General features: G+C 50.4%; 10 protein-coding genes across 10 annotated transcripts; 4 read left to right on the top strand and 6 right to left on the bottom strand.

Moving 5' to 3' along the window:
- Nucleotides 1–532: 532 nt before the first annotated feature.
- erg13 (hydroxymethylglutaryl-CoA synthase) lies at nucleotides 533–2,038 on the bottom strand (the record flags this gene model as incomplete). The annotated part of the gene is made up of 3 exons (XM_043285403.1): nucleotides 533–1,746; nucleotides 1,820–1,922; nucleotides 1,979–2,038. 3 exons carry the CDS (start codon nucleotides 2,036–2,038, stop codon nucleotides 533–535), a joined length of 1,377 nt encoding a protein of 458 aa, XP_043134099.1.
- A 2,043-nt stretch (nucleotides 2,039–4,081) lies between these two features.
- Nucleotides 4,082–6,845, top strand: ACHE_21034A (M28 family metallopeptidase; the record flags this gene model as incomplete). Its single annotated transcript, XM_043285402.1, has 2 exons — nucleotides 4,082–6,589; nucleotides 6,654–6,845. The coding sequence occupies 2 exons, from the start codon at nucleotides 4,082–4,084 to the stop codon at nucleotides 6,843–6,845; spliced, it is 2,700 nt and encodes an 899-aa protein (XP_043134098.1).
- A 1,005-nt stretch (nucleotides 6,846–7,850) lies between these two features.
- On the bottom strand, nucleotides 7,851–11,366 carry ACHE_21033S (DUF1765 domain-containing protein; the record flags this gene model as incomplete). Its single annotated transcript, XM_043285401.1, has 3 exons — nucleotides 7,851–8,826; nucleotides 8,885–10,450; nucleotides 10,519–11,366. The coding sequence occupies 3 exons, from the start codon at nucleotides 11,364–11,366 to the stop codon at nucleotides 7,851–7,853; spliced, it is 3,390 nt and encodes a 1,129-aa protein (XP_043134097.1).
- A 2,718-nt stretch (nucleotides 11,367–14,084) lies between these two features.
- ACHE_21032S (ATP synthase subunit H) lies at nucleotides 14,085–14,638 on the bottom strand (the record flags this gene model as incomplete). Its single annotated transcript, XM_043285400.1, has 3 exons — nucleotides 14,085–14,350; nucleotides 14,460–14,538; nucleotides 14,612–14,638. 3 exons carry the CDS (start codon nucleotides 14,636–14,638, stop codon nucleotides 14,085–14,087), a joined length of 372 nt encoding a protein of 123 aa, XP_043134096.1.
- An 820-nt stretch (nucleotides 14,639–15,458) lies between these two features.
- On the top strand, nucleotides 15,459–16,511 carry SUA7 (transcription factor SUA7; the record flags this gene model as incomplete). The annotated part of the gene is made up of 1 exon (XM_043285399.1): nucleotides 15,459–16,511. The coding sequence occupies one exon, from the start codon at nucleotides 15,459–15,461 to the stop codon at nucleotides 16,509–16,511; it is 1,053 nt and encodes a 350-aa protein (XP_043134095.1).
- Nucleotides 16,512–17,207: 696 nt separating this feature from the next.
- On the bottom strand, nucleotides 17,208–20,370 carry ACHE_21030S (uncharacterized protein; the record flags this gene model as incomplete). The annotated part of the gene is made up of 2 exons (XM_043285398.1): nucleotides 17,208–19,384; nucleotides 19,437–20,370. The coding sequence occupies 2 exons, from the start codon at nucleotides 20,368–20,370 to the stop codon at nucleotides 17,208–17,210; spliced, it is 3,111 nt and encodes a 1,036-aa protein (XP_043134094.1).
- A 1,722-nt stretch (nucleotides 20,371–22,092) lies between these two features.
- Nucleotides 22,093–22,895, bottom strand: TVP18 (Tvp18 family protein; the record flags this gene model as incomplete). The annotated part of the gene is made up of 4 exons (XM_043285397.1): nucleotides 22,093–22,393; nucleotides 22,460–22,555; nucleotides 22,780–22,795; nucleotides 22,859–22,895. 4 exons carry the CDS (start codon nucleotides 22,893–22,895, stop codon nucleotides 22,093–22,095), a joined length of 450 nt encoding a protein of 149 aa, XP_043134093.1.
- Nucleotides 22,896–23,229: 334 nt separating this feature from the next.
- ACHE_21028A (uncharacterized protein) lies at nucleotides 23,230–24,740 on the top strand (the record flags this gene model as incomplete). Its single annotated transcript, XM_043285395.1, has 4 exons — nucleotides 23,230–23,272; nucleotides 23,339–23,387; nucleotides 23,436–24,498; nucleotides 24,546–24,740. 4 exons carry the CDS (start codon nucleotides 23,230–23,232, stop codon nucleotides 24,738–24,740), a joined length of 1,350 nt encoding a protein of 449 aa, XP_043134092.1.
- Nucleotides 24,741–24,889: 149 nt separating this feature from the next.
- Nucleotides 24,890–25,669, bottom strand: ACHE_21027S (uncharacterized protein; the record flags this gene model as incomplete). The annotated part of the gene is made up of 1 exon (XM_043285394.1): nucleotides 24,890–25,669. One exon carries the CDS (start codon nucleotides 25,667–25,669, stop codon nucleotides 24,890–24,892), a length of 780 nt encoding a protein of 259 aa, XP_043134091.1.
- A 512-nt stretch (nucleotides 25,670–26,181) lies between these two features.
- Nucleotides 26,182–27,105, top strand: ACHE_21026A (hemolysin III family protein; the record flags this gene model as incomplete). Its single annotated transcript, XM_043285393.1, has 1 exon — nucleotides 26,182–27,105. One exon carries the CDS (start codon nucleotides 26,182–26,184, stop codon nucleotides 27,103–27,105), a length of 924 nt encoding a protein of 307 aa, XP_043134090.1.
- Between the last annotated feature and the right edge of the window lie 66 nt (nucleotides 27,106–27,171).

The following is a 27,171-nucleotide window of genomic DNA, read 5'->3' as shown; positions in this document are numbered from 1 at the left end:
GGGAAGCGAGTGTTTCGAAAATCATACTGGTTTTTCCTAAAATACACCAAATATCACAATATGAGAGGTGGTCTGGTTTACGCGCCGGAGATGCAGCGCCGGCGTCAAGCTCACTGAGTGGACGATGTGTGCGAAAAAGGAACTTGTGGATCAGCCTTAAAGAATATTGATTAGTTTCTTTTTTTCAATAATGAACTAATTATTTCTGTTCTTTGCAGAATGCGGGCGCTTTATTCTGGTTGAGAGTGGGAAGAGTATCTCCGAGAAGAAATGTACGGTAACAATAAGTCTCGTAGCAATAGCTTGATTAAATAAATTATGGACAGTAAGACAGAATCGTGAACTGCTCATAAACCCGGAATATCCCAGCGCTGTATCTAACAGTGTCCTCTCTTCTTTCTGGTATAAAACAATGCCAAATTCTCATCAACACTCTTTCTGCGACATCTGAGAAGGTCACCTCCCAAGAAAAAAAAATTCGTAAACAGTATAATTAAAAACAAATATCAGAAGGGGAATCATAGAAAACAATTTATGCCTTAACATCGTACTTCCGGCGAAACATGTCGTCCACCTCAGTCAGGTAGTAGGCGCCAGAAACAATGGTCTCGGGGTTGCCCGAGGGCTTGAAGTTCTTGGCCAAGTGAGCGTGCTCACGCAGGAGGCACATGTCATCGTAAGCCTGAGGGGGCAGGACGTTGCGGTTGTTCAGGCGGTTGTGGAGGTCAAGCTTCTCAGCCATGTACTTCACATCGCCGACAATCTTGGCGCTGAACATGGAGCTAGCAAGACCGCTACCGTACGAGAAGAAACCAACACGCTTAGCCTGGCTAGGGTCGAAAGACACGTTGGAGATCAAGCTGGCAAGACCACCATAGACGGTAGCAGTGTACATATTACCGCAAAGAGTGGCAACATCCAGAGCGGGACGCACCCGCTCAGCAAAGGTCTTCTTGGTCAGGCCCATGAAGGTCTTCTCGATGTTCTTGTCGGCAAAAGTCTTCTCGTATTCGACGTCACGCAGCTCAGGAGCAACCTCGGCGAACGCGGGGTGTGAGGGGTTGGCCACGTAGTCATTGTAGAGCATACGACCGTAAGACTTCTGTACCAACTTGCAGGTGGGGGCGTGATAGCAGATGTAGTCGAAACGGTCGAGAGGAGTCTTTGAGTCGTCCTGCTCAACGCCATTGGTGCCATTGGCGGCCTTGAGTGTCTTCTCACGAGCGTTGTAGGCCTTGTAGCAGGCATCAACGGCCTCGGTGTAGCACTTGAGGGAGAAGTGACCATCGACAACGGGGTACTCGCTGGCCAAGTCGGGCTTGAAGAAGTCATAGGCGTGAGTGAGGTAGCTACCACGGAGACCGGGCTCGAAGACAATGGGAGCATCAGGGCCAATCAACATGGCCACACAGCCGGCACCACCAGTAGGACGAGCAGCACCCTTGGCGTACAAGGCAATGTCACCGCAGACCACAGCAGCATCGCGACCATCCCAGGCGGAAGACTCGATCCAGTTGATGCTGTTGAAGAGAGCATTGGTACCACCGTAGCAGGCGTTGACGTTGTCGACACCCTCAATGTTTGTGTTTCCATGGGGAGCAAAGAGCTGCATCAGGACGGACTTGACGGACTTGGACTTGTCGAGGAGGGTCTCGGTACCGACCTCGAGACGGCCGACGGAGTTGGGGTCGATTTCATACTTGCGCAGGAGGGAGGAGAGGGTGGTGAGGGAGATGGAGTAGATGTCTAGTCACGGTATTGTTAGTATATTATTGCCCATTGGGAGCCCATTGCAAGCCATTGGAAAATGTGAACATACCTTCACGGTCATCACAGAAGCTCATCTTGGTCTGGCCGAGACCAATGGTGTACTTCCCCTCGCTAACGCCATCGTGCTTCTCCAGCTCAGCCTGGTCAACGCACTTGAAAGGAAGAAATTAGTATAAAGTTGACCTTATTCTTATATTTAGAGGCATACCTGACGAGGGAAGTAGACCTCAATGGCCTTGATACCAATGTTCTGGGGGCGGGCGGACATGGTGGCGGTGGTAAATAGAGGGAGAATTCAGGTTGTATGTATTAGTTATGTGGGATATGTGGGAGAGAAAGAGTAGTAAAGAGAGAAGAGAAGAAGAAAAGAATTGGAGGGACAAGCGAAATTATAAAAGGAGACCAGCTGTTGTCTTTGAAATTTTTTTTGACGGACACTCGACGGAGCACCAAATATACAGTACCAACGAAATCACCACGGATTGAAAGCGTTTTTCGAGGAGAACAGCAGCCTCTTTATATCTCTGGGCTGTTTTGTTAATTGTGAATCCAACTGTTCTTACCCCGTTTCCCCCCTGAAATTCGCATCCACACCGACTCTGCTCACTATACTCTGATATACGCCGCAGAACGCATCCCGACGGACAATGTTGAGTTGGAGTTTTTTTTGTTGGCGCTTTTCTGTGCCGTTCCACCGCCCACTCCGAACCACTACTGTCTTCGTACCAGGCATTTTGATATCGGGTTTGTTCTACTCTGTATAAAGAAGAGACAGAATGCATACTCCTCCGCATAGTAGTGAGGAGTGAGTATGAGTGCAAAAGAATCCATATCAATCTTATCAGTGGATCCACCCAGCAACGGAGGTACGGAGAACCGTATGACTACTCTGTATATACCAATTTCCCTGGTTTGCGGCTTCTCCCGTCATGTTGCGCATGTCTCGCTGCCTGTTAGGGGTGCCTGGATCGTTGCTGGGTTCCTGTCAGGCTGTTTCAATCGCCTCCGGATCCACCGTTTTGTCCTGGAGCTCTACGGAGTCGGTCGAGTCTTCTATATCGAGTACTCCTGTCCGGAATCTACCCATATGGAAGCACTTAAGATGCTACTGTTCATCCGATATTCACTGGTTCGGTCTTATCAATTGGATCCAAGAACCATACATCCTCCGATCCGAGTCAGTCCGGATGACGCCAGAGCTGAGACTGGAACTGATGAGTGTAACAGCCGGCAGGCAGGATGTTCCCTACCACTTGCCGGGATCCTGTTTGAGATACCCCTCGGTCTACAAGAGAGTATTCCGCTATCGATTTGGGGATGCCTAGGCAGTCGGATATGATACGGTTGGCATGTTATATATAGCAGCGCTGGTCCTCAATATACCGCATACTCGAACACTGAGAGAAGGTGCAGTTAGTTCGTAGAAATGCCATATTTCGTCAGCGGTAGACAAAGAGTTGCCAGGGTATGCATCAGAGTTCATATTCTTTATCCTTGAAGTGCCTATCATGAACAGACTCTACTGAGCATTGGTGGCCATCTTCATGGGGCGATACTATACCATATACAAGCTGGGCTTTGGTTCCTACTCAACCTACTCAACAATATGGTTGGCGAAAGATGAACAAGCTAGCAAACACACTGGGAAGGTTGTTGCCTTTTTACACTCTCAAGGGATTGTGCATGCTAGTAAGTTGATTCCGCCTCATGTAGATCCTGCTGAATATATACTGTATATATAACCAGACATTCACTTCGGCAACGTCTTCCTCAGCTTCCCGACAGCAATCAATGATTATTCGCCGGATGTCGATTCCTCAATAGTTCTAGGCAGATGGTGATAGTCAATGATATACAGCCTTGTCCATCCGGGGGTTTATAGATCAACCTGATCGGAGAGCACGGAGTATAGAGATCGCGTCATAACAGGCGCTTTATACCATAATGTATCCCCAAAATAAAAGTATAAAGAACCCTCTCCTCCAGAACAGCCACAATACTCCTGGTACAGAGTATACATGTCACCCCAGTTGGCCGTTTCTGTCACTTGGCAGTGGGTCTGCGCCACGCGGTGTTCTGGGGAACTGAACAGGAGGCATCCAATTTCCGTCCTCACCACCTCCAACTGTTCTACTATCATCCCTCTTTTTCTACCCATCTCCAAATATTCCGCATTATCGCTCGCTCGAGCATGATCGCCCAGGCTGTCGCTCCTTTTCTCTCGATCAGATCATGATCCCGTTTAGTTCGGCGTCCGTGACTCTGTCCAGCTTCCTTTGCTGCTCCCCGGAGCCCCCGACTTCCGTCCACCATGGGCGATAAGAAATTCAATTACCAAGCTCTCCCCATTCCTTCTTACGATGAGGCCGTCGGCAACCGTCCCGGATCCTCACGGTCACACCCGGATCGCAACGAGGCTAGCGACGATGCCGAACGAGAAGGCCTACTGCAACATCAAGACAACAACAATGACGATGCAAACGTAACCCGGGATAACAATAGGAATCCCCCACCCCCTCGATCGTTTCCACCTGGCTACCAGCCGCCCACCGTCGAATCCGCCCGGAACAGTTTAGATGATCTCGACTCCGCCGCTTCGGGTTCCGATAGGGGGTCGTTGGAGGAACTACAGCGGGAATTGGATCAGATGGATGTGGAGGATGGTGGGCAACAGTCATCTTCGTCGCAACGAGCCTCGCGGTTACGGAATCGACTTGCGAAACCGTTTAGTACCCTGACGCGAAAGCTTTCTGCGATGCAATTCCCTTTGCGCCGGCTATTACCGAACTTCCGCTGGACGGTCGATCTCAACGAGGCGAGGACGAGGTTTCAGGGCCAGGGATGTATTGTCATGTTACGGTTATTTGGGCTGTTGCTGGTGGTTTCTATGGTCTACATTTTCTTCATCTCCGACATCTTCAGCATGAATACGAGGTTTATCATTGGTCAGTCGTTCAGTTCTTCGTCAATCGAGAACTTCATCCAAAGCCAAGTCAACGAAACCAACATCGCCGAGAATCTGAGGAAATTGACAAACTATCCGCACATGGCCGGTACAGAAGGAAGCTTCGTGCTGGCGGAGTGGATCGAGCAGGAGTTCCGCAGCGCAGGTTTCGACGAGGTCGAGAGGGAAGAATTCCAGGTTTATCTGAACTATCCCCAGCAAGATGGTCGCCGGGTGGCCATTGTTGACCCGCCCCATCTGGCCTGGGAAGCGACGCTGGAAGAAGATGATCGCGAGGTACCCGTGTTCCATGGGCATTCTAAGAGCGGAAACGTGACGGGCCACCTCATCTACGCAAACTACGGATCGCGCGAAGACTTCAAGCTGCTCGCTGATAAGGGTGTCTCCGTGGAAGGCTCTATCGCTTTGGTCCGCTACTACGGTTCCGAGACGGATCGGGCGCTGAAGGTCAAAGCGGCGGAACTTGCCGGTGCAGCTGGCTGTATCATCTATTCCGACCCGTCGGAGGATGGATTCGTTCGGGGTCCCTCCTACCCTAACGGACGGTTTATGCCGGCCGACGGAGTGCAGAGGGGCGCCGTTAGCTTGATGTCGTGGGTGGTGGGTGATGTACTCACGCCCGGATTTCCCTCGCTTGCTGCGGAGAAAGGAAGACTCAAGCCAGGAGAGAGCCCTGGGTTGGTTGGTATCCCGAGTATTCCTATTGCTTGGCGCGATGCCCAACGACTATTGCAAGTCCTCAAGGGCCACGGCTCCAAGGTACCACCCAAATGGGTTGGCGGAGTCCCCGATGTACCGCAGTGGTGGACGGGCGATAAGAATTCGCCCAGCATCAACCTCATGAACATGCAAGATGAAGTCGAAAAGCAACCCATTTATAACGTTCTCGGACGAATCGCCGGTCTAGAACAGCCCAAGAAGAAAATCATCGTTGGCAACCACCGGGACTCTTGGTGTTTAGGTAGCTCCGACCCAGGCAGTGGCACCGCGGTTATGCTCGAAGTTGTCCGTATCTTTGGAGATCTGCTTAGCTTTGGCTGGCGTCCACTGCGCACAATCGAATTCGCCAGCTGGGATGGAGAAGAATACAACCTAATCGGCTCGACAGAACACGTGGAAAAAGACATCAAAGAAATTCGCGAAAACGCATTCGCCTATCTCAACGTCGACACAGGCGTGAGCGGCTCAGATTTCTACGCTTCTGCCTCACCGGTCTTCCAGCGCGTGATGCTGCAAATCCTTAACCGCATCTCAGACCCCTTCGCCAACAAGACCTTGAAAGAAATATGGGAAGAGAAGCAGAAAAAACTGGCTGGTCTAGGCGCCGGAAGCGACTACGTAGCCTTCCAGGACCTAGCAGGAACCTCCAGTATCGACTTTGGCTTCACCGGCGAGAAATATCCCTACCACAGCTGCTACGAGAACTTCGACTGGATGGAACGATTTGGAGACCCAGGTTTCCAATATCATAAGGTCCTGGGCCAATTCTGGGGGTTGCTGCTCGTCCAACTTGCGGATAGCCCCGTCTTACCATTCGACTTGGAAGCGTATGGTACTCATCTCAAAACTTATGTCACAGAGCTGGAAGAATACGCCAAATCGAAAGAGGTTCCTATTGCCCACGGTGGCAACGCTGCCCGCGACGCAACAGTCAACCTACAGCCATTGTACGACGCAGCCTCGAAATTCCAACAAGACGCACAGAAGTTCCAGCAGTGGACCGATGCATGGCACGACGCCGTCTGGGGTTCAGGCGGATACGAGAACAACGTCCTGGGCATCCAGCGAATGGTGCATAATGCTCGTATGGCGACTTTTGAAAGCAACCTTCTCGATCTCAGAGAGGGCGGTGGAGTAAGTTCCTTTTCTATAACCCAAATATCCCCTCATATGAAAGAACTGTTTCTAACAAATACAGATCCCCAACCGCACACAATTCAAACACGTCCTCTTCGGACCTCAGCTGTGGTCCGGGTACGACGAAGCATATTTCCCAGCTATCCGCGATGTTATCGATAACACGCGCAACTGGACACAGACCCAGGAGTGGGTTGATCGGATCGCTGGTATCATTGTTGATGCAAGCGATAGCCTGTTCCATAAATCATAGTCTCGACCCTCTTTTATTACATCTGCATCAATCCTTTTCTCCGCCACCTTCTCTCTCTCCCTCTCTCCTTCCCTTCCCTCCTATGAAGCTTCCCCTTTTGACCCGAATCCATTCTGTACAAAGACACCTCTAACCCTCTATCCTCATTTTCTCTTCCCCGTCCTGAAACTTGCATCATTTGTTCCTTTTCCATCTTTCTTGTACACCCTAATTTGGTTTTACATGTGGTCTGGTGTCTGGGTTTTATTTGACTTACATTCACACTATGTTTCTTCCTTATCTTCCATATATTTCATTTTTCTAGGGATTACAGTACATGGTTCATACATTTTCTGGTTATGATTTTGACCCGACTAGATTTGATTTGACCTGATTCTATCAACATGTAACAGTGACATGTAATATAGCCTGGTACCTCGATTCCTCGTTGTGCTTGTTTTTGCTATGGTTGTGGTCTTTATAGAATTGACTAAGTAGCTAAACTGCAATATTGCATCGATCACGGAAGTTTTGTTCGAGATAGATCTTTTCCCTCCCATCTGATGACTAGTTAACCTTATGACTGCAACTCTTTAATCAGAAAGCAAGAAAGAGTAAATAGCTTTGCACTGTGCTATGCTTCGCTGGTGTACATGCTAAACTCGCTGACCTGAGATAGAAACTTGAATATGCCAGAGAAAAGAGAAAAAGCAATAAATCTGAAAAATGCCACGCCTATAAACTCCATGCCGGTAACACCAATGATACATATTAAGTAGACATTATTATATACAGTAGTGTGAGAAGTGCTGATAAGTAGACTGAGAAGACGACCCATTCCCCCTTTTTTGCAAAACAACAGATAACCTCCCTGTTGTCAAATGAGAAGAAAAAGATAACAGATTATTAAAAGGGAATATCCATGCAAGAAATGCTCCAAGTCTATCCATGAACCCAAATCAAGAGCGAAATGTAAATGAGCAAAACACAAAGCTGTCGCGCAAGAGGTTCGCCGCCGGTGGTTTTTTATTTCTTGATGTTTTCAACGCCCAGCATTGGAGTCTCGACCAACCGGTCGCAAGGGACACCTTCATCCCTTCTGCGTGCAAAGAAGCTATCGTACTCGGACACAATTAAGGCCCATTCTGCAAGTGCACGGCCAACATATTTGCTGGCCACAAGTTTATCATATGCAGCGGCCTTAGGGACTTGGTACGGGACGATAGGATCCTTCGCAGGAGGTGCTGGGGGTTGCTCGTCTGTAGGAGATGCAGCCTGATTGCCAGTTTCCGTGTCGTCATTTTCTCCCTTTGCACTTTGCGGGACATCCTTTGATGCATCAGACTCAGATCGCGAGACTCTGGACTGGCGGAGTTGTTGTAGGTGAACTTGCGCAGCTGCTGGCAAAGAAGGAGGAAAAAGACGCCTGTTCTTACCAGGCCAGTGAGGTCGATCCATCCATTCCAGCGAGAACTTGAAAAAGAAAGGCTGGTGTGCTGGCTTTGGTTGGGGAGGAGGCTCGCTCGAACTTTGTTGAGATCGCTCAGGATGACCATCCAGACACTTGTCGGTGCTTAATGTGGTATCGGGGGAGCGAGTGCCCGTCTCGTCCGAATTGTTACTAGCCTGGGCATCTGATGACTTCAGGCTGGAAGAGGCACCGAACATAGCTTTCAAGAGGTTCCATTTCTTCTTCGAAGGTGGTGGTGGTGGTGGTGACTCAGAAGATGAAGATTCCGAAGTCGAAGAACCACCACTGCTTTTCTTCGGCTTCGCAGGAGGCTCTGGCGGGGCAGGGGGTACAACGCGATCAAAGGAGACGAATAAATTAGCCGGTGACAACTGATTGTCACAACGAATAATGATGATTCGACGTCCGGGAGCCGGAGTGCAGGGTGCAGATGAGAGTGGAGGATCATGTTCCTCGGTAGCTTTCGTTTGGAACGCCACATAATGTTCCCACATCCGATGCAGCTTGTTTGCCAATGCCTCATAAATGGCCCTGTATGAAATAGTTCAGTAACTGCAGACTACAAATAGAAAAAAGGGGACAAACTTACGAGTCGAGTGGCGACGGTTCCTCGTTAAATCTGGCTATCCTCCAGCAGACCAGGCGATGGAAATAAGCACGAATCATCGGACTCCAGTGGTTGAAGTATTGGAAAAACCAATCATCATGCAGCAAAAAACCCAAGCAAAGGTCTGCTTTTCGCTCCTCAGATGCAACCCATGTATTCCACATGCAGAAGAGGAATGAGAACACCTTGACTTCAGTGAGAGAATTGCTACTCTGCATCATTTGTCGACACGCGTCCAGCCAGAATGGCCAATCAAGCAATACCATCTCGACAGATTGCGAGAATTTGGTGATTATAGGGATGGCCTCCTCCAGAAAGTCACACAGCGTGAAGCACGCATTATGGTCATACAGCGATGTTCTTCGAGCCGCCAACTTCATTATCCCGCAGAAGGACTCGGCGTACAACAATCGGGCATGGTTCGGCTCGACAGACGACTCTGAGAGGAAATCTCGAAGAAGGATAATAAGACGGTTCTCTGCCATAGAGCGGTGACTGTTGGCACCACCCAAGGGGAGGGCCGAAACCGAAGCATCGGCACCCTCGATGAAGTCGTCAAAAGTAATGGCGGCTGCTGTGTGAGAATTATCGGGAACCTGGAGAGCAGACTGCTTGTACAGCGTGTCTTCCAGAACTATGAGCAACTGTGCATGGATTGGAAGTAAGCCCGGAGCCAGGATTCGCTTTCCCTTGTCAATCCCTCGCGGTATCGAATCCGCATATAATATGTGTATGAATTTGACAAAAACGAAGAAAAGATCCGTGTCGCGGCCGCACCATCGGGAGATCCAGGGACCGTGCCATGGAATATGGCTGGTATTCAAAGGAGCATCGGGCTTTTGGCGGAGATACCGCATCAGGGAAGCATGGGAATGGAAAGATAACGGCCGCAAGGCCATGGGAAAACTCAGGGCCAGGTCCTGGGTAAGCAAGCGTGTGGCGCTACTTCCGTCTACACTCGATTCAGCAAGAATTCGTCGATAGATGCTGGCCGGTGTGTTCCATAAGCGGACCAGGATATCTGCCACACCCGGGCAGAAAAAGAAGGCATAGGCGCATGCTTTACCACAAAAAGCTACCAAGCTGGCGGGAGCATGTCTCATGGACATCCGTTCCACGACGAAGGCCATCTGGGACAATAGATTCTGGATGAATATGTTCCGGATGTTGTGATGTATCGACTCAAGGAGGAAATCCGAACCGGATGATCGCTCCGAACTGTCCGATATGGAGGTCGCATGCTGTAACGACTTTGGTAGACTCTCGCTGGGCTGGGATATTGGGAACGCGATCCTCCACTCTGGTCGGGTCATAATTCCGACCACAGCCTCCAGGTACACCGGTCGATCAGTACCAGAAATCGATTGGTTGTTTCTGCCATTGAGCATCTCCAACAAACCAGTCCACCATTTATTGAGGATGTTCACTCGGCGGTCCAGATCTTCGGCTCGCAAGTTCTTACAGGAATGAAGTTGGTGACGGCTGAGAAACGGTATCAGGGAGGAACGAATGACGTTGGCTTTCAAGGCGCTCGACTTGGATTGGAATCTAAACAAGGCCACCATTTAGTCCACTTTCACGTCTATGGGTAGGGCAGACAAAAAGCAAGCACTCACTTTTGATAATCTCCCTCTAGTCCACGAAAGACGTTCCATAAATCATCCTTTTTCCGTGGAGGATCCATGCTGGTGCCGGACAGGGCCGCGGCAGTGGCGGCTGCTCCCTTTGGCATTGGTGGTAGAACCGGGGTCGAGACATTGAGAGATGCAGACAGCTTTTCCAGGGAGCCTTTGGCCCGCAACGAATTCACTGAAGGGCTGCTTGGCGAGTCCACGCTATCGTTGCGACCATGGGTCACCACGGCCACCATTGGACGCCGTGGCCGCTTGCCTAGGAGTGTCCGCTTGCGAGAGAGTGGTTGAGCATCTGTATCTGTACCGGGACCTTGATCTGAGCTCGTGGACGATCGATCCTCTGTGGGTGAGCTACGTGATTTGGATGATTTTGTAGAAGATGGAGACCCTGGTCGAGACGGCGAGCTGGAGGCCCATTGCCTGCGTGCAAGGTTAACCAACCTTCCGGACACTGCACGGGCCTTGGAGGGCCGGGCCACGGGCTCCGGAGGTCTTGTCTCAGGCACTGTCATGAGCGTATCCTGCGATTCACGCGTTGGTGCGTCCTCCTGCTTCTGTTCACCCGATGATCCCGATCTGCGCGGGCTCCCCATGGCCCTGTTTTGGGAGCGCAGAGAAGCGCGCCGCAGAATATCTTTGCCGGCGGCGACATCTTCCTTTGTCGGAGACGGGGCCCGATGGGGAGAAGTCAAGTCTGAAAACGTCCTCCGCAGTGGTGGTGAGACTGTGGTCTTGGTAGCCTCGGGAAGATTCTGGTAACTAGCAGCACGATTCAAGACATTTTCCTCTTGGTTGCTCTGGTTCAACAAGTCAGGAGAGGATGCCGACATGGTCGATCAGTGACGACCACAGTGGCTCCTAGCGGTTTGGCGCGAAATGATGGTAGGAGGACAGAGGCGTGTGTTCATGTCGGAACCCCGTCAAGGGGAGTAGTGCGCCGCAGCTGAGTATTGGCAATGGAGAGACCAGCTCCTCCATGCACAATAATATCTGCAAGAGGTCGAAATTCAGCGCACGTAGAATAATAGCAACAGCATTTGGAAAAGAGAGTCCGGTGGTAAAGAGAGTGGGTATTCGAGGGCTGACAACGGAGTATGTGTTGGCGGAGCGGGCAGACAGACTGTACGGATAAGAAGGCGTAATTTTAGAAAAAAGGTGAGAGGCAACCAAGCGCGCTGCTCAGGAGCGCTTTCAATCGAAATCGCAAGAAAAGAAGCTAGGCTGGCGTCTCACTCCTTTGGGGAATCGGGTCTGTCATTCGGAATGTACGGTACGGAGTATGCGGCTGGCAGGCGGCTGGAAGTAGACACTGGACGTATCAGTCGACAAGAATTCTAATACTAGCAGACATTCACGGAACTGAAGGAAGGATAGCCATTCAGACCGCCGTAACTGACAGCAATCTGACGGCAGCTGACAGGGGAAATAGAAAGAAGAGACTAGGCAGGGACGGAACTGGAGGACTTACCCTTTCTGGGAGGCGGCTCTGAAGAATGAGTGGGGGAGGGGAGAATATTAGGGGAGAAAAAAAAGGAGAGAAATCAGGGGAGATTAAATAGGTGATATGGTTGAATAACAGACAGGGAAGAAGAAGAAGAAGAGAGAGAGGGGAGAGAGAGAGAGAGAGAGAGAGACGAAGAAGAGCAAGTAAAAGGACAGAAGAGGAAATGCAGCAGAAATAATTGAAGGTTCACGAAGCTCAGCAGAAGCCGTAGAGAAGCTGATCGTCTATTATTATGGGGTGCGGAGTTCTCTTTGTACAGGGTAGACCCTTTTCTTTCTTCTTTCTGTTCTTTTCAGATATGACCAAGGAATAAAAGGAATATGAAGTACAATAGAACAATTTGTCTGTTTGCACTTATAAAAATATAACCAAGGCCGACCTTTCTCTGGTGATATTTACAAGGGTCCTGGTATTTACAATACCGTCACAATCATTACCGCTGCCCCAGATCGGAAGTCCCTGCGAGGCTGACCCGTGGATAAACTGAGATCCAGCGGCCATTTTCGATCTCGGAACTAACTTTTTTGGAGTCTGCTCTAGCAGAGATTCCTATATGAATACGCTAAAGCCCTCTGTAGTAGTAACTGTTCTACAATAATGTCATATAATCTTGTTTAGGCACAATATCGTAAGTTACGGTACAGACATGCAACAGCGACGGTTCCAGGTCCACATATAACAAAAGATCAAACATAAATAGACAGTGCTATTATTGTAGCATCAATAATAGCATAATACTGTCATGACAGTAAGGCAGTTGACCAATATTCGTGCCTGTGACTTCAGATCCTACAATCGCAGTTAGCCTTTTTATTCTTTTTCACCAACTGGGCATACCTACCCCTACAAGACAATGCCAATCTCCGGCCATGCTGGAATACGAACAAGATCAAAGAAAAGAGTTATGATCATGCCAAACTATCTTAACTATGAAGCTCTCGAATGGATCTACTCCAACTATTGACGGCGATCATTCTCTGTTCCGTCCATTCCTTGACCAAGTAAGGTCGAACCAACATCATGCACAATACTACGCGCAGATGCACAGATGCACATACATAAAACCACACTAATGTCAATTCCATCGACAACCGGATCAGTCATACCGATGGTGGATCAGTCCGTACAGAGTAGATTCTCGAGATCTCTGGAATGGACATTGACCGCATCCATAGACAGCCAGCCACTCTTTACCCCCGGCATTCCGACTGTTTCAAGGGAGAAACATTGAGTCAGGATTACTATGAGGGCTTCTGCGAAGGCTGCTACTCAGTACATCCGCGTACTACTCGACTCAAGTTTTTCATGACACCTGTCTATCCATTCTTCCGTTCAGGTACCGCAGTACGTACTACAGTGTTGACGAACTCCGGACTTTACCCACGCACCATCTTGGACGAATCTCGCATTTAGACTGTTCTGAAAATTCCTTCCTCAACTAACTTAAATCTAATCCTTCCTGGCGGTCTGGTGAGGAACGCTTTGGAGCTGTCACATTGAGCCATGACCAGATAACGCAATGGGCTGCATTTCTCGGAATTCGACAAACTCTCCTGCCTCAAGAGTCCAATCATTGATCTCCCTTGACATAGTACATATCTGCATGGAGATAATTACTGTACGATCGCCGTACGTACATAAGTAGAATACGAGCACCTCAGAGTTCGATGCATTGTTCAATCCGGATCAAAAAGTGCTCCGTACCTGAAAGGAATGATACGATAGAATATTTATACAGTTCTGGCGGTACTTGATTGGTTCTTCTCTTCGATACTGAGATAAACAACCTTCTGTCATGTCCCTTCGCGTCTGATACCAACTCTTTTTATCAAGGTCCACTATGAGTCAGTTTGAAGGAAACCCATGCCTTTATGAAGAGATCCCACTCAATATGTATGAGTCAGTTTGAAGGAAAACGAAATCAATTGTTCCGTAGGTTTAATTTACACAAGTTCATTCAGGACATAATGGATGTTCATGGTCTATTTCCGTTACCCATTCGTCCTAAACGCTCTCTTTTGTCCGCGTCGAAAACGTAATAAACCTAGTGGGCAGGAGCCTCATCCTCCTCGGGCTCAACGAACCAGTGCTCCTCAACAGGGGCAGCCTCGCCGCTAGCGGCCTGGCCCTCAACCTCAACCTCCTGGCTCTCGTAGGCGGACAGCTCGCCGGCGAGGTTGGCCTCCTCGGGGGATTGGGGAGCCTTGGGGGCAGTGAACTTCTGGACGTGGGCTTCGGCGTCACCAGGCTTGACGGGGGTGGGCTTGTAGGCCTTCAGCTCGCGGAGGTAGAGCTCCTGAACGGGGTCCGCTGCAGTATGTGTTAACGCCTCCGGTGTCGGAAAAAAAAAATGGGGTTCGATATAAGAATTGGGAAAAGGGCTCAATGTCTATGATCGAACTAGAACAGGGTCACCTACCCCGACGGATAGCGGAGTTCATGAAGCTGCGGCGAGCGACAGAAACCTGTTGCCGAGAGGCGCGGGAGAAGAGGGAGCGCTGTACCGCCACTACCGTCAATAATTTGTCCGGTCGCATTGATATATTCACTTAGGGGTAGCGGAAAACTTACCGAGGCTCTGAGAGTCTGAGACATCATTGCGGGCAGACTGGTGGTTGGAACGAGGAGACACACACTGCTGAGGGTGGGAAAGATGAAGTTCCGTCCATCCACCGACGAGGTTCAACTCTTCGGGACGCTTCGGCTTGGCACCGCCCGCCGATGACTCAGCACTGCGGCTCTGCTGCCTCGTCCAAGTTTCGCCTTCGTTTCTTCTCTCCTCCCTCTTTCTCTCTTCTTCCCCCCACCCCCGAAATAACAAACCCCGTCGAAAGGAAACACCCTCGACGCCGTTACCTCGAAATCACCCCGTTCTATCGATTTAGACGGCTTCATTCGCTTCGAGGACTCGACGACTTCGATATCGCTCTAGGCCGGTATCACTCGGTGTCGCCATAGGCTTTACGTCAGGCTTTACTCGACCTCTGCTTTCTTTCGTGAGATCGACGATTGCGATCTTTTACGGAGACCTTCACTGGTTTTTTGCGGTTGGACGAGTTTAATCCTGGCTTCGTGGGACTTTTTCTGGGGCTTGATTTCTTTGGGAAAAGGTGCTTTACTCAGGGGTCTGTTGCTGAGCTAGGACCCTATCCGTATTGGAAAGGTAAAGCATCAGTTGACTGGGCTCCCTTGAGACTTCATGAGGAAGTTTTCTTGCTATTCATAGCATATTTCTCTTCAACATGGATTTCTGTCTTGGGAGCAGTCTGGCTAACAGAATCATGAGGCACAGTGCCACAAAGACGTGACTTCATTGCCTTTTCTTAGGTCGAATACGCCACTACCGTCTCTCTGTTGCGAGGATAACAATTCAAAGGGAATCAAACTTAGAAGGCAGAGCTTCTGGAATAATCGAAAAATGGCTGCCGTTTCCGCCGCCGCACGGCAAGATCCCAACCAATGGAAGAAGAACCTTTCGGCCCATGTCATCTGTCCTGAGTGCAAGGAAATGCCGCCTAACTTGGAGTTTCCCGACTCTCACGAGACGGTTTGCGGTTCCTGTGGTCTGGTGCTTTCGGACCGAGAGGTTGACATGCACTCCGAATGGCGTACATTCTCCAATGACGATCAGAATAACGACGACCCTTCTCGTGTCGGAGATGCCACGAACCCGTTGTTGAATGGTGATCAACTGGAGACACAAATCGCAAGTGGGGGTTCTGGCAAAATCCGCGATTTGTATCGGGCTCAGAACAAGCAGTCTAGTGAGAAGGCGAACAAGGCTCTTCTCGCAGCGTACAAGGAGATCGGTGCGCTATGCGATGGTTTCAACATTCAAAAGAATGTAGCCGATACGGCCAAATACTTGTTCAAGGTCGTTGATGATGCCAAGGCCTTCAAGGGCAAGTCGCAGGACGTGATTATTGCTGGGTGCATTTTCATTGCCTGCCGCCAATGCAAGGTTCCGCGTACCTTCACAGAGATCTTCGCGGTTACAAAAGTAACGAGGAAAGAGATCGGGCGTATCTACAAGGCTCTGGAGAAATTCTTCACGAATCAGAACCTCGAGCGGATCAACAGCGTCGTGTCGAACGGTGGTGTTCCAGACCCCAACGATACCTACACCGCCACCACCTCCACCAAGCCTAGTGATCTCTGTAACCGTTTCTGTAACCTGCTCGATCTCCCGTTTCAAGTCACGAGTGTGTCTTCTGCGCTCTCCGATCGTGTTACGACAATGGGTGACTTGGCCGGCCGATCTCCTTTGTCTATCGTGGCGGCGTGCATCTACATGGCTTCCTACCTGATGGGACATGGCAAGTCTGCCAAGGAAATCTCCCAGGTGGCACACGTTAGTGATGGAACAATACGCGGTGCCTATAAACAGCTCTACGCCGAGAGAGAGCGCCTCGTTGATCCCGACTGGGTCAAGGAGGGCAAGGGTGATATGAAAAACCTTCCTGCCAGCTGAGCCGTGACGTTTTCTCTGTCATTCTCTCTCTCGCGGAATTCCTGCTCGCATGCGTGCGTTTCTACGTTCGTCAGTAAGGTTGTTTTCGAACCGCCTTATCGAAAACCGCCTTATAATCACAATGAAAAACATGATGAAACTGTCGCTGGCGTATTATCATGCCGACGTCAACCCCCGTCCATGGAAAATCCATACGACTGGCTTTTCCTCCCTTTCAATAAATCTGCTAAGTGTCCCAACAGTTTTTTTCGCATCTGCACAGCGCCATACAAATTGATTGATAACCCGATATTATATTTGTTATCCGCCATCGTTAGCTAACTGAAAACGAGCCGCCAAGTCCTCGCATACAAAATAAAAAGAAAACGAGAAAGAAAAAAACAAAAAATGAAAAAAAAAAAACACGCGGTTGGCTGATTCGTTGTAGATTTTTTGCTAGCTCCTTGCATTTTTGATACACCGTCTGGCTCAAGACACGTTTAGAATTGGCTTGGTACTGTATTTTATTTTCGAGCTATATAATTTAAAATGAAATATATTGAACCACCAAAAGTGGTGAAAGCCGCCCAGTTTGACACTAAGAATGCTATGAAGTAGACGCACAGATCGCATACAAGAGGACACATACAGGTTGTTAAAAGATACTTACACCGTACTGCTTAAAAATGAATGACATGGTAATCCTCACTGGCCAATCTAAGTGTCACCATCTGACTCCCTTTTGCCATCGGCAGATGCGGCCATATTCTCAGCAGTTTCCTCCAACTTCAACTTAGGGGTTGCTTCACTTGGCTTATTGGTCTCCTGAGGCTCAATGATCTTAGATTCAATGGCTGGGAGCTCAGCATCCGGGTTACTAGTGGTCGGGGACGTGGTTGGTGATTTAGCTATGTTTGGGATCTCAGGCTCAGCGATGGTCAACGGCCCAGGGGCTTGGGATTCGACAGGAGAGGGTTCGTTCTCTTCTTGCTTGGTCACAGGCTCAACGACTGATTCTAGCTTCTTCTCGAGTTCGGATTCAGGCATTTGTATCAGTTTAGGAGACGGCACGGGATCGGTGGGTTCACCAGCAACATTCTTAGACAGCTCAGGGGCCATGGGAGGGATGTCCGGCTGGGATAGCTCCGGTTTTGATGGCTCCGGCAGTGGTTCGCGTTCCGTTGGCTCCGCTTGTGGTGACTCCGTCTTTCGATCCGGCTCTGCTGGCTCTAACTTCGATGGCTCTGGCTGTGGCGGCTCCAGTTTCGATAGTTCTGGCTGGGATGGCCCCGGCCCCGGCTCCGGCTTCTTGCTAACGTCATGCCCACTCACGACCAACTGGCCATTTTCGTCAATCTGCCAGATATTCCACACATCTGCAACCTTGACCTCCGGGATAGTAGGAAGCTTCGTGCCCGCAGTTTCGGTTTTTGTTGGGGCCGTGGTGGGAGGAGCAGCCGCAGGAGCAGGCTTCCTCCGTGCTGGACCACGAGCTCTGCCCTTGCGAGCATCTTGGAGCGGCTTCTTTTCAACTGGATCCTCTTCCTTCTTCTCCGGTGCCTTCGGGGGACCGCCCTGCAAACGTGAATTAAGATCCGACAAGAAGCCAGCCTTCAACGCAGCGATCTTGCTGCCGCCAGGACGGGCTGGGACCGGCGGCTTCGGTTTGGCTGCGACATCTTTGGGCTCTTCTTTCTTTGGCTCTTCTGGGCTCTTCTTAGCTGGACGGGCCGGGATTTGTGGCTTTGGTCGGCCGGGTATGCTCGGTGGCTGCCGCTTTTCGGTGGGCGAAGTCCCCGGCTTGGTAGAGTGATCCACCGCCGGAGGAGTTAGTTGCGGACGCCTCGCAGGCCGCGCAGGGATGCTTGGCTTTTTAGGCACCTCTGGACTAGTCAACTCCTCCTTAGGGCTCTCCTTAGGAGCTTCCCGAGGCACCTCGCGAGGAGCTTCTTGAGGGGCTCCTTCGGGAGCTCTCACAGTGGTCACCAACTGTTGGCTGTCAGGAGCATCTTCCCATACGTCTTTGCTAGGGAATCTCTGTTTAGAAATACTGGGACGTTTCGTTTCATCTTCTTTATGCTCTTCCGACTCGAGGATGTGCGTAGCAACTTCATGTGGATCAACAGAGGCTGCCTGGCTTCTGCGAATAGATTCCTGCTCTGGCGTTTCAAATGATTCAAGTTTCGGTACGTCTGGCGTCGTGACGGTGGCGTGTAAATGCAGGCTGTTGGGTGAATCCTCCCAGATGTCCTGGCTCGGAAACCTATGCTTGAGCTCTGGCCGTTGTTTGAACCGTTCCGCGGTCGACACGGGCCTCTTTTCCTTATTGTCTTCTGGAAATAGAGGCTCATATTCTGCGACATCCTCCAAAGGCGTATGAACGTCTTCGCGCTCTGAGCCACGCGAAGTGTAACGTGCCAATGCGGGCCTACCGTGATTGCTGGTGGATCTGCTGTTGGACCGACTGTGACCGGTGCTAGGCGTCCGACTTCGGAACTCATCAAAGCTATCACCTCTCTCAAGAGTGGGAGAGACCGCCGGATGCTGGAACGCTGATTCTGGGCGCACTTCGTCGGCCGCCAGAATGGGCTCTTCTTCCTCACGTTCACCTTCACCTGCTTTAGTCTGTTCCTCGGGCGCGGGAGTCGGTGCAAATCCATCGGGGTGATGGCTATGGTGATAGGGCTCGTCGACGTGGATCACGCCCGATCCTTGCGTAGATTCTTGCTTACTCTCCTTCTCAGTGGTGGGATGGCTCATCTTCCGCAAAGGTGACTCAACCGCAGGACGCACACTGCGGTCAGGTGCCGGGGATGCCATGCGCTGAGTGTACTCGTCCGAAGCCATGTAGCCGACCTCTTCTTCTGGGGTGCCTGTCACGGCAGGAGAGGTTCCTTAAAACCAGTTAGCTGTAGCTTAAACCCCGGGGAATATGTAGACACTTACCCAATCCCGATCCAGTCACGGCTGAGCCACGAACGATTTTATTCAAGTCATCACTGCTCAAGGCCCAGTCTGGCTTAGGGGTACCACCCGGTGCGTGCTGGCTCTGTTCTTCTTTGGCGTACTCATCGGGATGCTTCTCATACCAAGCTTTCTCAAACTTGTCATTGTTATGCACGCCGTGGCCATGAAGGCCATAACTACCCGGGGGCAAAGAAGCTTCACGGCCACTGAGAGCACGGTGTTGACTACGCCCAGGGCGCTGCCCATGTTCCAGTTGATGAGGCGCAGGAGATGGAGCCTGCACATCGCCCGCGTTGGGATACATCGGGACTCTTTGTCCTATCTCTGGAATCCCATGTTCCTCATGATAACGGTCTGCAGAAGCAGTAGAGGACTCCTCCCGCGAACTGATCGTTCTGGAATGAAGCGGGCGGCCCGGACGCTCATGTTGCTCCTCAGACCCTGGGGTTTCCGCACCAATACCGGCCGCAGCCGCCTGGCGAGAGTCCGTCCGAGTGACAGCTTGTACCTTTGCAGCGGCACTAGAAGTCGGCAAAGACGGCTTCGGCGCATGAAGCTTGAGTTCGCTGTCGACATTCCGAGTTTCGGGGTCCTCCACAGGCTTTCCAACACTCAAATCTTCGTACTCTATGCCCTCCTCGCCTAGAGATGGTATTGTCACACTGGCGGGCCGTGGCACCTGGTCGTTTGAGGTCGTTCGGTTCAGACCTGAGCTACCGGGCTTCTCATTCAAAGGAGATGGTGCATAGTTTTGACGTAGCGGGGACATAGACCGTTCGATAAGCTTATTCGGGCGAGGAGGGATCTTTGGAGCGTCTGGTGCCGATGTGGGTGGTGGGCCCTGCTGTTGTTGCCGTTGCTGCTGAGGCGTGCGTGACGGCCGCGGGGGGATGGCCGGAGGTTGTGTTGACATGTTTGGCCAGTAGAGCGTGTGAAATTATTTCAGGCTATAGTAGGAAAGGAAGAACTGATACAGATGTTAGCGAGAAAGTCAAGAGAACTCGAGCAGCAACGCAATTGAGGCAGTTGGAGCTTCTCGGAGGGACGGTTGGCCAACACGACACCACGTTGCTGATCAGGAATCTGCCTGCAACCCTCGACCACGGCCAATTGGAAGAGAAAGATATCCAATTAACTTCCGAGTCCCTGATAAGACTTGAGAGTAACAACTCCACTATGAGGAAAGCAGGACCCGGACAGCAACAGGAGGGCCGCTATCCGCATTGACACCAGAGCAGCAATGGCTTTCGCTCAAAAACCCCCTAAGATAGCATAGTTGCAATGATCCCATGATTCCTGAAATCATAGGAGAGAAAGGATGCATATATTCAAACCAATTTACTTACCGGATGGATAGAAACGGGTCTCTTTGTCTCCGAAGACAAATGATAGGCGGTGTTGCAACTCCAAAGCGTCCGAAACGAGAGCAATCCAATCCGACAGAACAGCAGACAAGAGAGACTGTCAAAACATAAACACAGATACGAAAGCGCCACAAAGTGAGAGGAAAACAAAAAGACAGAAAGAGTAGTAGTGTGGAATGATCAACAAGAGGGGAGAAGGAGGGGAGAGGAACAAGTAGACGGTGACGATGCCAGCAGATGATGTATGCGGTACCGCCCGTTACTTACGGGATCATCGGTGTAATGCCGATACCAGTACTGTACCTGGGGCCAATAGAGGCTATTTTGAACTCACTCGAGCGCTGCATGTGGGACATGATCTGTTGTATTATATTTACACCGTTGGGGATCTATGTGTATTACGATTACCAGCTTCCTTCATGGACCACTCCTTGGGACCTATTGAGTATTGTGATATGACAGAAGAGACATGTCTGTATATTGCAAACTCTTTATAAAAACTCTTTTTTATTACCAGTGTTTTGTCTGCTATTCAATGGTGTTTTGGCTGCATGTGTTCTTGTACGAAGGAGCCAGGCATCTTACCGTATAGAGGTATTTCTTTCCCCTATCATGCTTTAGCACATGGCCGAGAGCAAAGGACAATGTAGCAGACTGTCTCTGGACACATTAAGACTACAGAGAATACAAGTGCCTTCGCTATAGATAGGAGCGGGGCGGTTCTATGCGCTGCACCAACAGAGACACGTCTGCAGCATGGATATTCGGGCGCTTACATACATCTGCAAGCAGAGTAAAGGACTGGATTTGCAGCGTTCTACCTTGATGAGGGTGGTTAGAATGACGAGGACCCGCCTCGTGAAGGCCGCGAATCAGAACTCCACTCCTGAGAAGCGCGCTATAATAAGCTAGTACAGCAATAACAAGAAATATGGAAACAACCGCACCCAACCCTCCGACGATGGTAAATACGCCATTCCGGCATAAGAGCTATAATACATGAGTCCATCCACTGATGTAGTCAAGAACAGCAGATCCTAGTTCGTAATCGTTGCGCATAAATGCGAAGTAGAAACTTGCATCCTCTTCTTTACTCCGTTTCCTGCACTTATGATCGTCCCTGTCAGTTTGTTCCGGCGCCGCCCTTCAGACTAACATCAGAGTTCGTTCGCCCATTAAACAGGTGCCTCGCATACCTGGAGAAAGAAAGGGGGGGGGGGAAGAAAAAACAGCAAAAGCAAAAGTAATTCTCCGCGAGTTGTCCCTCCACACTAGACAATCATCTGCGCGAGCCCTTGTCCACCCAAGGTCTTGCTACTAGTGAACTCTTGACTCTTCAGACCAGCAAGCGCGTAAAAGAGACCTGCCAGAAGAAGAACGACGGCGGCTGCGATCAGACTGGATGCGCCAGAGACGAGACTAACCCATTGTATGGCACTCAGGATGGCGTACATCGCGGCGCGCATCCAGTTGGTCGTGAAGCGTCGGATGAAGTTGTCGAATTTGGCGGATGTAGGGCATATTCTTAGGAGGAAGGGCACTTCGACGAAGATGAGAATGAGACCTGAGACACTGCGTGCGCGCAGACGCATTAGCTTCTAAGCTACTTGTAAAAGAAAAGCGAAGACCCTGGCTTACATTGCGAGGACACTGAAGATGATCCGGATCGCGTTGAACGAGAAGATGCTAGCAATGCCAGTCGCGAGACACAGAATAATGGCTACCACGCCAGTCCTAGATGGCCAGGCAAATTAGTATTGTTTATGTGATTGAGTTCGAATTCATAGTGAAGCGATCGTGAGCGCCCGCATAGCAACCGTTGGGTAACCTCGATCGGCAAGAGACAAGCAGCGCATCCGAGATCCAGGCAACCACTATTGATTCAATTGAAGGGTTTCGACGAGGCGTAGGTTTGAAGTTGTAGGAAGGAAGCACGAGAGGATATGCAGAATACTGACCATTGTCCGTAGATACCTAAATAACGTAGCTGTTAGCATCATACTTGCAGCAGGTGGACAAGGCGGAAGGCTAACTTACTGAAGTTTCTTGAACGAAACTCCTCTCTGAATGTCATTTTGAAGCGCGACTTAGTCAGATGAATGTGTGAAGATTGAGTGTAGAGTGTCTTTCTGTAGTGACGAGATTAAGCTGCGAAAGGTGCGAAAGGTGCGAAAGTTGCTTTGATGCGATGATGTTTGTTTCAGCGAAAGTGGATTGACTGTTTGGGAAATGGCGCCAGGTGTCGTCGATCCGTTGACCGCCCCGGCAGAATCCCTGTTCCAGACACTCGCCGATTCATCTTTATTGATACAACCATCCGATATTTGTTGATATACTACTCTGTTCAGAAGATTGATAATAACAGAACTTCAATTCTCAACGGCACAAATTGCATATCTTTGTTAGACATGGAGTCCCCAGGATCTAAACATCCCCGCAATCTCTCCAGATGTAAGGTCCCGCAACGAGAGCTACAGCTATGTCATATATGAACTTGCTGGATATTAATGGATACAGCATCACGGCCGCGTAGCTCGACCAGAGGCCCTCTCGCCGGACCAGACGAGTGAGTAACATCGCGCTCCGGGCAAAAGAAGACATGCTCATAGTCCAGTCCATTGGCTGCCGAAACGCTAGAAACAGATGCCTCGGAATTGAAGACGGCAAGCCTTGGTGAATTGACTGGGACCTCGTTCTACGAGTTAGATCCTCTAGCACCGGATGATCTACAAGAAACCTTAGCGAAAGACGCATCGTTTCTCCTCCGATATGACATTTACCATTCCCTTTCGCAAGTCGACATCCCACCTGCGTTACGCTCAGAATTCGTCGGTTTGATACCGGACGAACCATTGATCACGACATTAAGTACCGTTGAGAGACTACTAGCAGAGGGCCATTTCCTATTAGCCGCATATCTCTGCGGGTCGATATTAACATCCTCCCTGGTCTCCCCTACAGATATCAAATTGGTGTTTGGACTCTTCTACACCCGGCTAGCATGTCTAGAGCTGTCCGGCCATGCAATTCTCGCAGCCCAGGAATCCAAAGCCCTCGAAGATCTCACCTCCGCATTCTATTACATCGATTTCGACTACCACACAGCATCCGATAATACCCCGGACCAGAACCATCCTAAACGCCTCCGTCATATAGCCCCGTGGCCATTGCGCGTCCTAGCCGTGCGACTCCAGAGCATCGGATTTGGAGACTCACGGAGAGGTATCGGCGGTCTATACGACCTTGGTCTAGAAGCATGGAGGGAAATCATGCGACCAGAGCTAAGCCGCGACGAAAAGATAATATGGAAGGAGAGGCTAGCGGATCTGGGTATCCGAAGTGTGAATGCGCTCGTTGAGATGGGTGACTATGATTCTGCTAAGCGATCACTTAATAACCTGCGCACGTCTGGGAAAGCGAATGATGAGAATAGATTGAGGAAAGCGCTTTTGTTCCTTGTTATTGGTGATCTGGATGGTGCAGTGGAGGTCTTTGGCGAGTCAGATGAGAACGAGAAGGCTTTGTTCAAGCCGCTTCTCAGTATGGCGGAAGGCAATTACAAGGATGCTGTTGTTGAATGGCAGGAATTGCTAGAGAGCCAACCCAAGAGACCTGACGAGGCGATGATCAATCAGAATCTGGCAGTGTGCTTGTTGTACACAGGGCAACTGAACGAGGTATGTTGACTGTCACCCTAGGGTGTGAATGTGGCTGACAATTATAGTCCCGGAAGCTGTTCGAGTCATTAGTTTCAGCCGATCACTCGTTTAGCAGCTTGATATTCAACATGTCAACCGTCTATGAACTCTGCTCTGATAAATCAGGGCAAATGAAAGCAGGGCTTGTAGAGACTGTTGCTCGACAACCCATTTCAGGACACGCCAACCTGGATCGGTCTAATGCTGATTTCAAGCTGTGAAGCCTCGAATGAGGAAATGTATTCTATGCTAAGCTGAGCAATCTTGACGATGACATGAATCTAATGAATTGACGCTATAACCACGAATGCTACAAATAGACTTCCGCCAACGCCATCCCTAACGCCTCGTATGCAATACCCCAACAACATCAAGACTTTGCACTCTCCGTGGTTGGATTGAGCTTCTTCTCAGGCTTTCGCTTCGGCCTCTTAATAATAATCTTTTCCCCCTCCTTCTCCCAACCAATCTTCTCAGTCTCAACTAGCCTATCCCACGTCCAACTCTCCTCCCCTGTACAACCCTCCAGAACCCAACTAGCCTCGACATTCAGATACGCACTCCCCACAGCCTTGAGCGCCTGCCTCCTAACCCGATCCGCAGCCCAATTGATCACATTCCGCATATATGAATCGACCTCGTTCCGGACCTTCCAGAACACAAACCAATTATCCTGCAATAGAGCCGATAGAAGACGATCAACGGTTTTCGATTGGAACCCGTAACGTCTCCGCGCACGGGCCCGCAACTCAAACGCGGCGATCATGTTATCTTCACGACAGGCGTAGTCCAGAATAAGATACGTAATGAACTCCCTCAATTCAGACTCGGGCAGCGGATATGACGACTTGTGGAGCGTGTCTATGAGACGGTGGAGAGAAGGGACGTATGACGGCGGATGCTGAGCGAGGATGGCGACACGGACGGAGAACACATAGACCCTCTGTGAAAAGTCCACGGGCGTGCGGGATTCGGAGGATATCACCGCTTCTCGGAGCTTGCGAAGGGCGAGTAGGAGATTCGACAATTCAGTAGCTGCTGACGGACCGGGACTGGGGACATTTGGTCCTTTTGTGGTGGTGGCAGGCCGACTCGAGACGGGCGGGTTCCTGGTTGCGTCGGAGGAGGGACTGGTGGGGAGGGAAGCCATTGCGGCGTCTAGGTTCTTGTCATGGCGGGCGCAGAAGGATAGGTATCGCTCGACGATCTTGTCAAAGTATTCCTGCTGCAGTTTATGATCAAGGAGTCTTCATATTTTTTCCCAGTCAGCCTACTCCCCTGCAACAGAGGACAGGCATGCGGGGCATACTTGTGATCGCCTTTAGACACAAACCCCACGGATTCCAGAGCATCTGAGCGAACCGGCTTCAAACGGTTTCCGGGCTTCTTTCCCATAGCCTTGGCCTTGGCAGCCATCATGATGAATCTCCGATCTGTCCGTGGGAAATGAAGATAACGATGGAGATGGAGTGATGCTCGGAGGAAACATCGGGATCGACAGCCGCATGTTTGACGTCGCGTGTTTGCTCTGTTTGCACCATCTATACCTCCATACCCAGGTCCCCAACGCTCAACGTTTTCTCGCGATTCTCCCAAGCCTTATATTATTCTCTTTTGCTAGCAATTCTGAATTTTGTCGATCAGGAACATCCACCCGACACAATGTCCCGCCAACGCAAACCAAGCACCACCCAACCAACCGCCGTCGCCGCAGAAGTCCTCTCACAACCCCCCAAAGCCCTCGAAAGACTCCTCCACTGGAACGACCTCCCCCACTGGCAACGCGACAACCACCACATCCACACCGGCTACCGACCAGCCTCATTCTCCTTTCTAATCTCCTTTCAATCGCTCACCTACCTGCACAATGAAACCGTCAACATCTACACGCACCTACTGCCCGCCCTCATAGCAATCCCATCGGCAATCGCTCTCCACAATGCTCTAGCCCCGCGGTATGAAACAGCAACGCAGGCTGATATCATAGCGTTTGGGTGTTTCTTTGCCGGAGCGGCAATGTGTCTGGGCATGTCGGCGACATACCATACGATATCGAACCACTCCCCACTCATCGCGCGTGTCGGGAATACGCTTGATTATATCGGTATCGTGGGCTTGATCGTTGGATCTTTCGTTCCTAGCATCTACTACGGCTTTTACTGCGCCCGTGAATTGCAACGATTCTACTGGACCATGATCTGCACAATCGGACTGGGGTGCATAATCGTCTCGATCTTCCCACAATTCCGCACACCAAAATGGCGGCCCTTCCGCGCATTCATGTTCGTGGGGATGGGATTATCGGCTGTATTCCCTGTCCTGCACGGGCTGCAACTGTTCGGGCTGGAGATGATGAACAAGCAGATCGGACTTGTGTGGTTATTGACGCAGGGAGGACTGTATATCCTGGGCGCGGGGATATACGCGGCGCGCGTGCCGGAGAGATTATATCCAGGTGGTTTCGATATCCTAGGCCATTCACATCAGATATTCCATGTATTGGTTGTTTGTGCGGCGGGGGCGCATTTGATGGGGTTGTTGGAGGCGTTTGACTATCGGCATAATGTTGCGGGTGGTTGCAAGTAAGCAGTAAGCGTGCTGTGTATGCATAAGTACCCTTGTATATAATCCTGGTACATAGAAGCAGTAATA

Source organism: Aspergillus chevalieri, chromosome 2 (assembly GCF_016861735.1).
Source record: "Aspergillus chevalieri M1 DNA, chromosome 2, nearly complete sequence".
In the NCBI taxonomy this organism is placed as follows: domain Eukaryota; kingdom Fungi; phylum Ascomycota; class Eurotiomycetes; order Eurotiales; family Aspergillaceae; genus Aspergillus; species Aspergillus chevalieri.
This window is presented reverse-complemented; position numbering and strand designations above follow the sequence as displayed.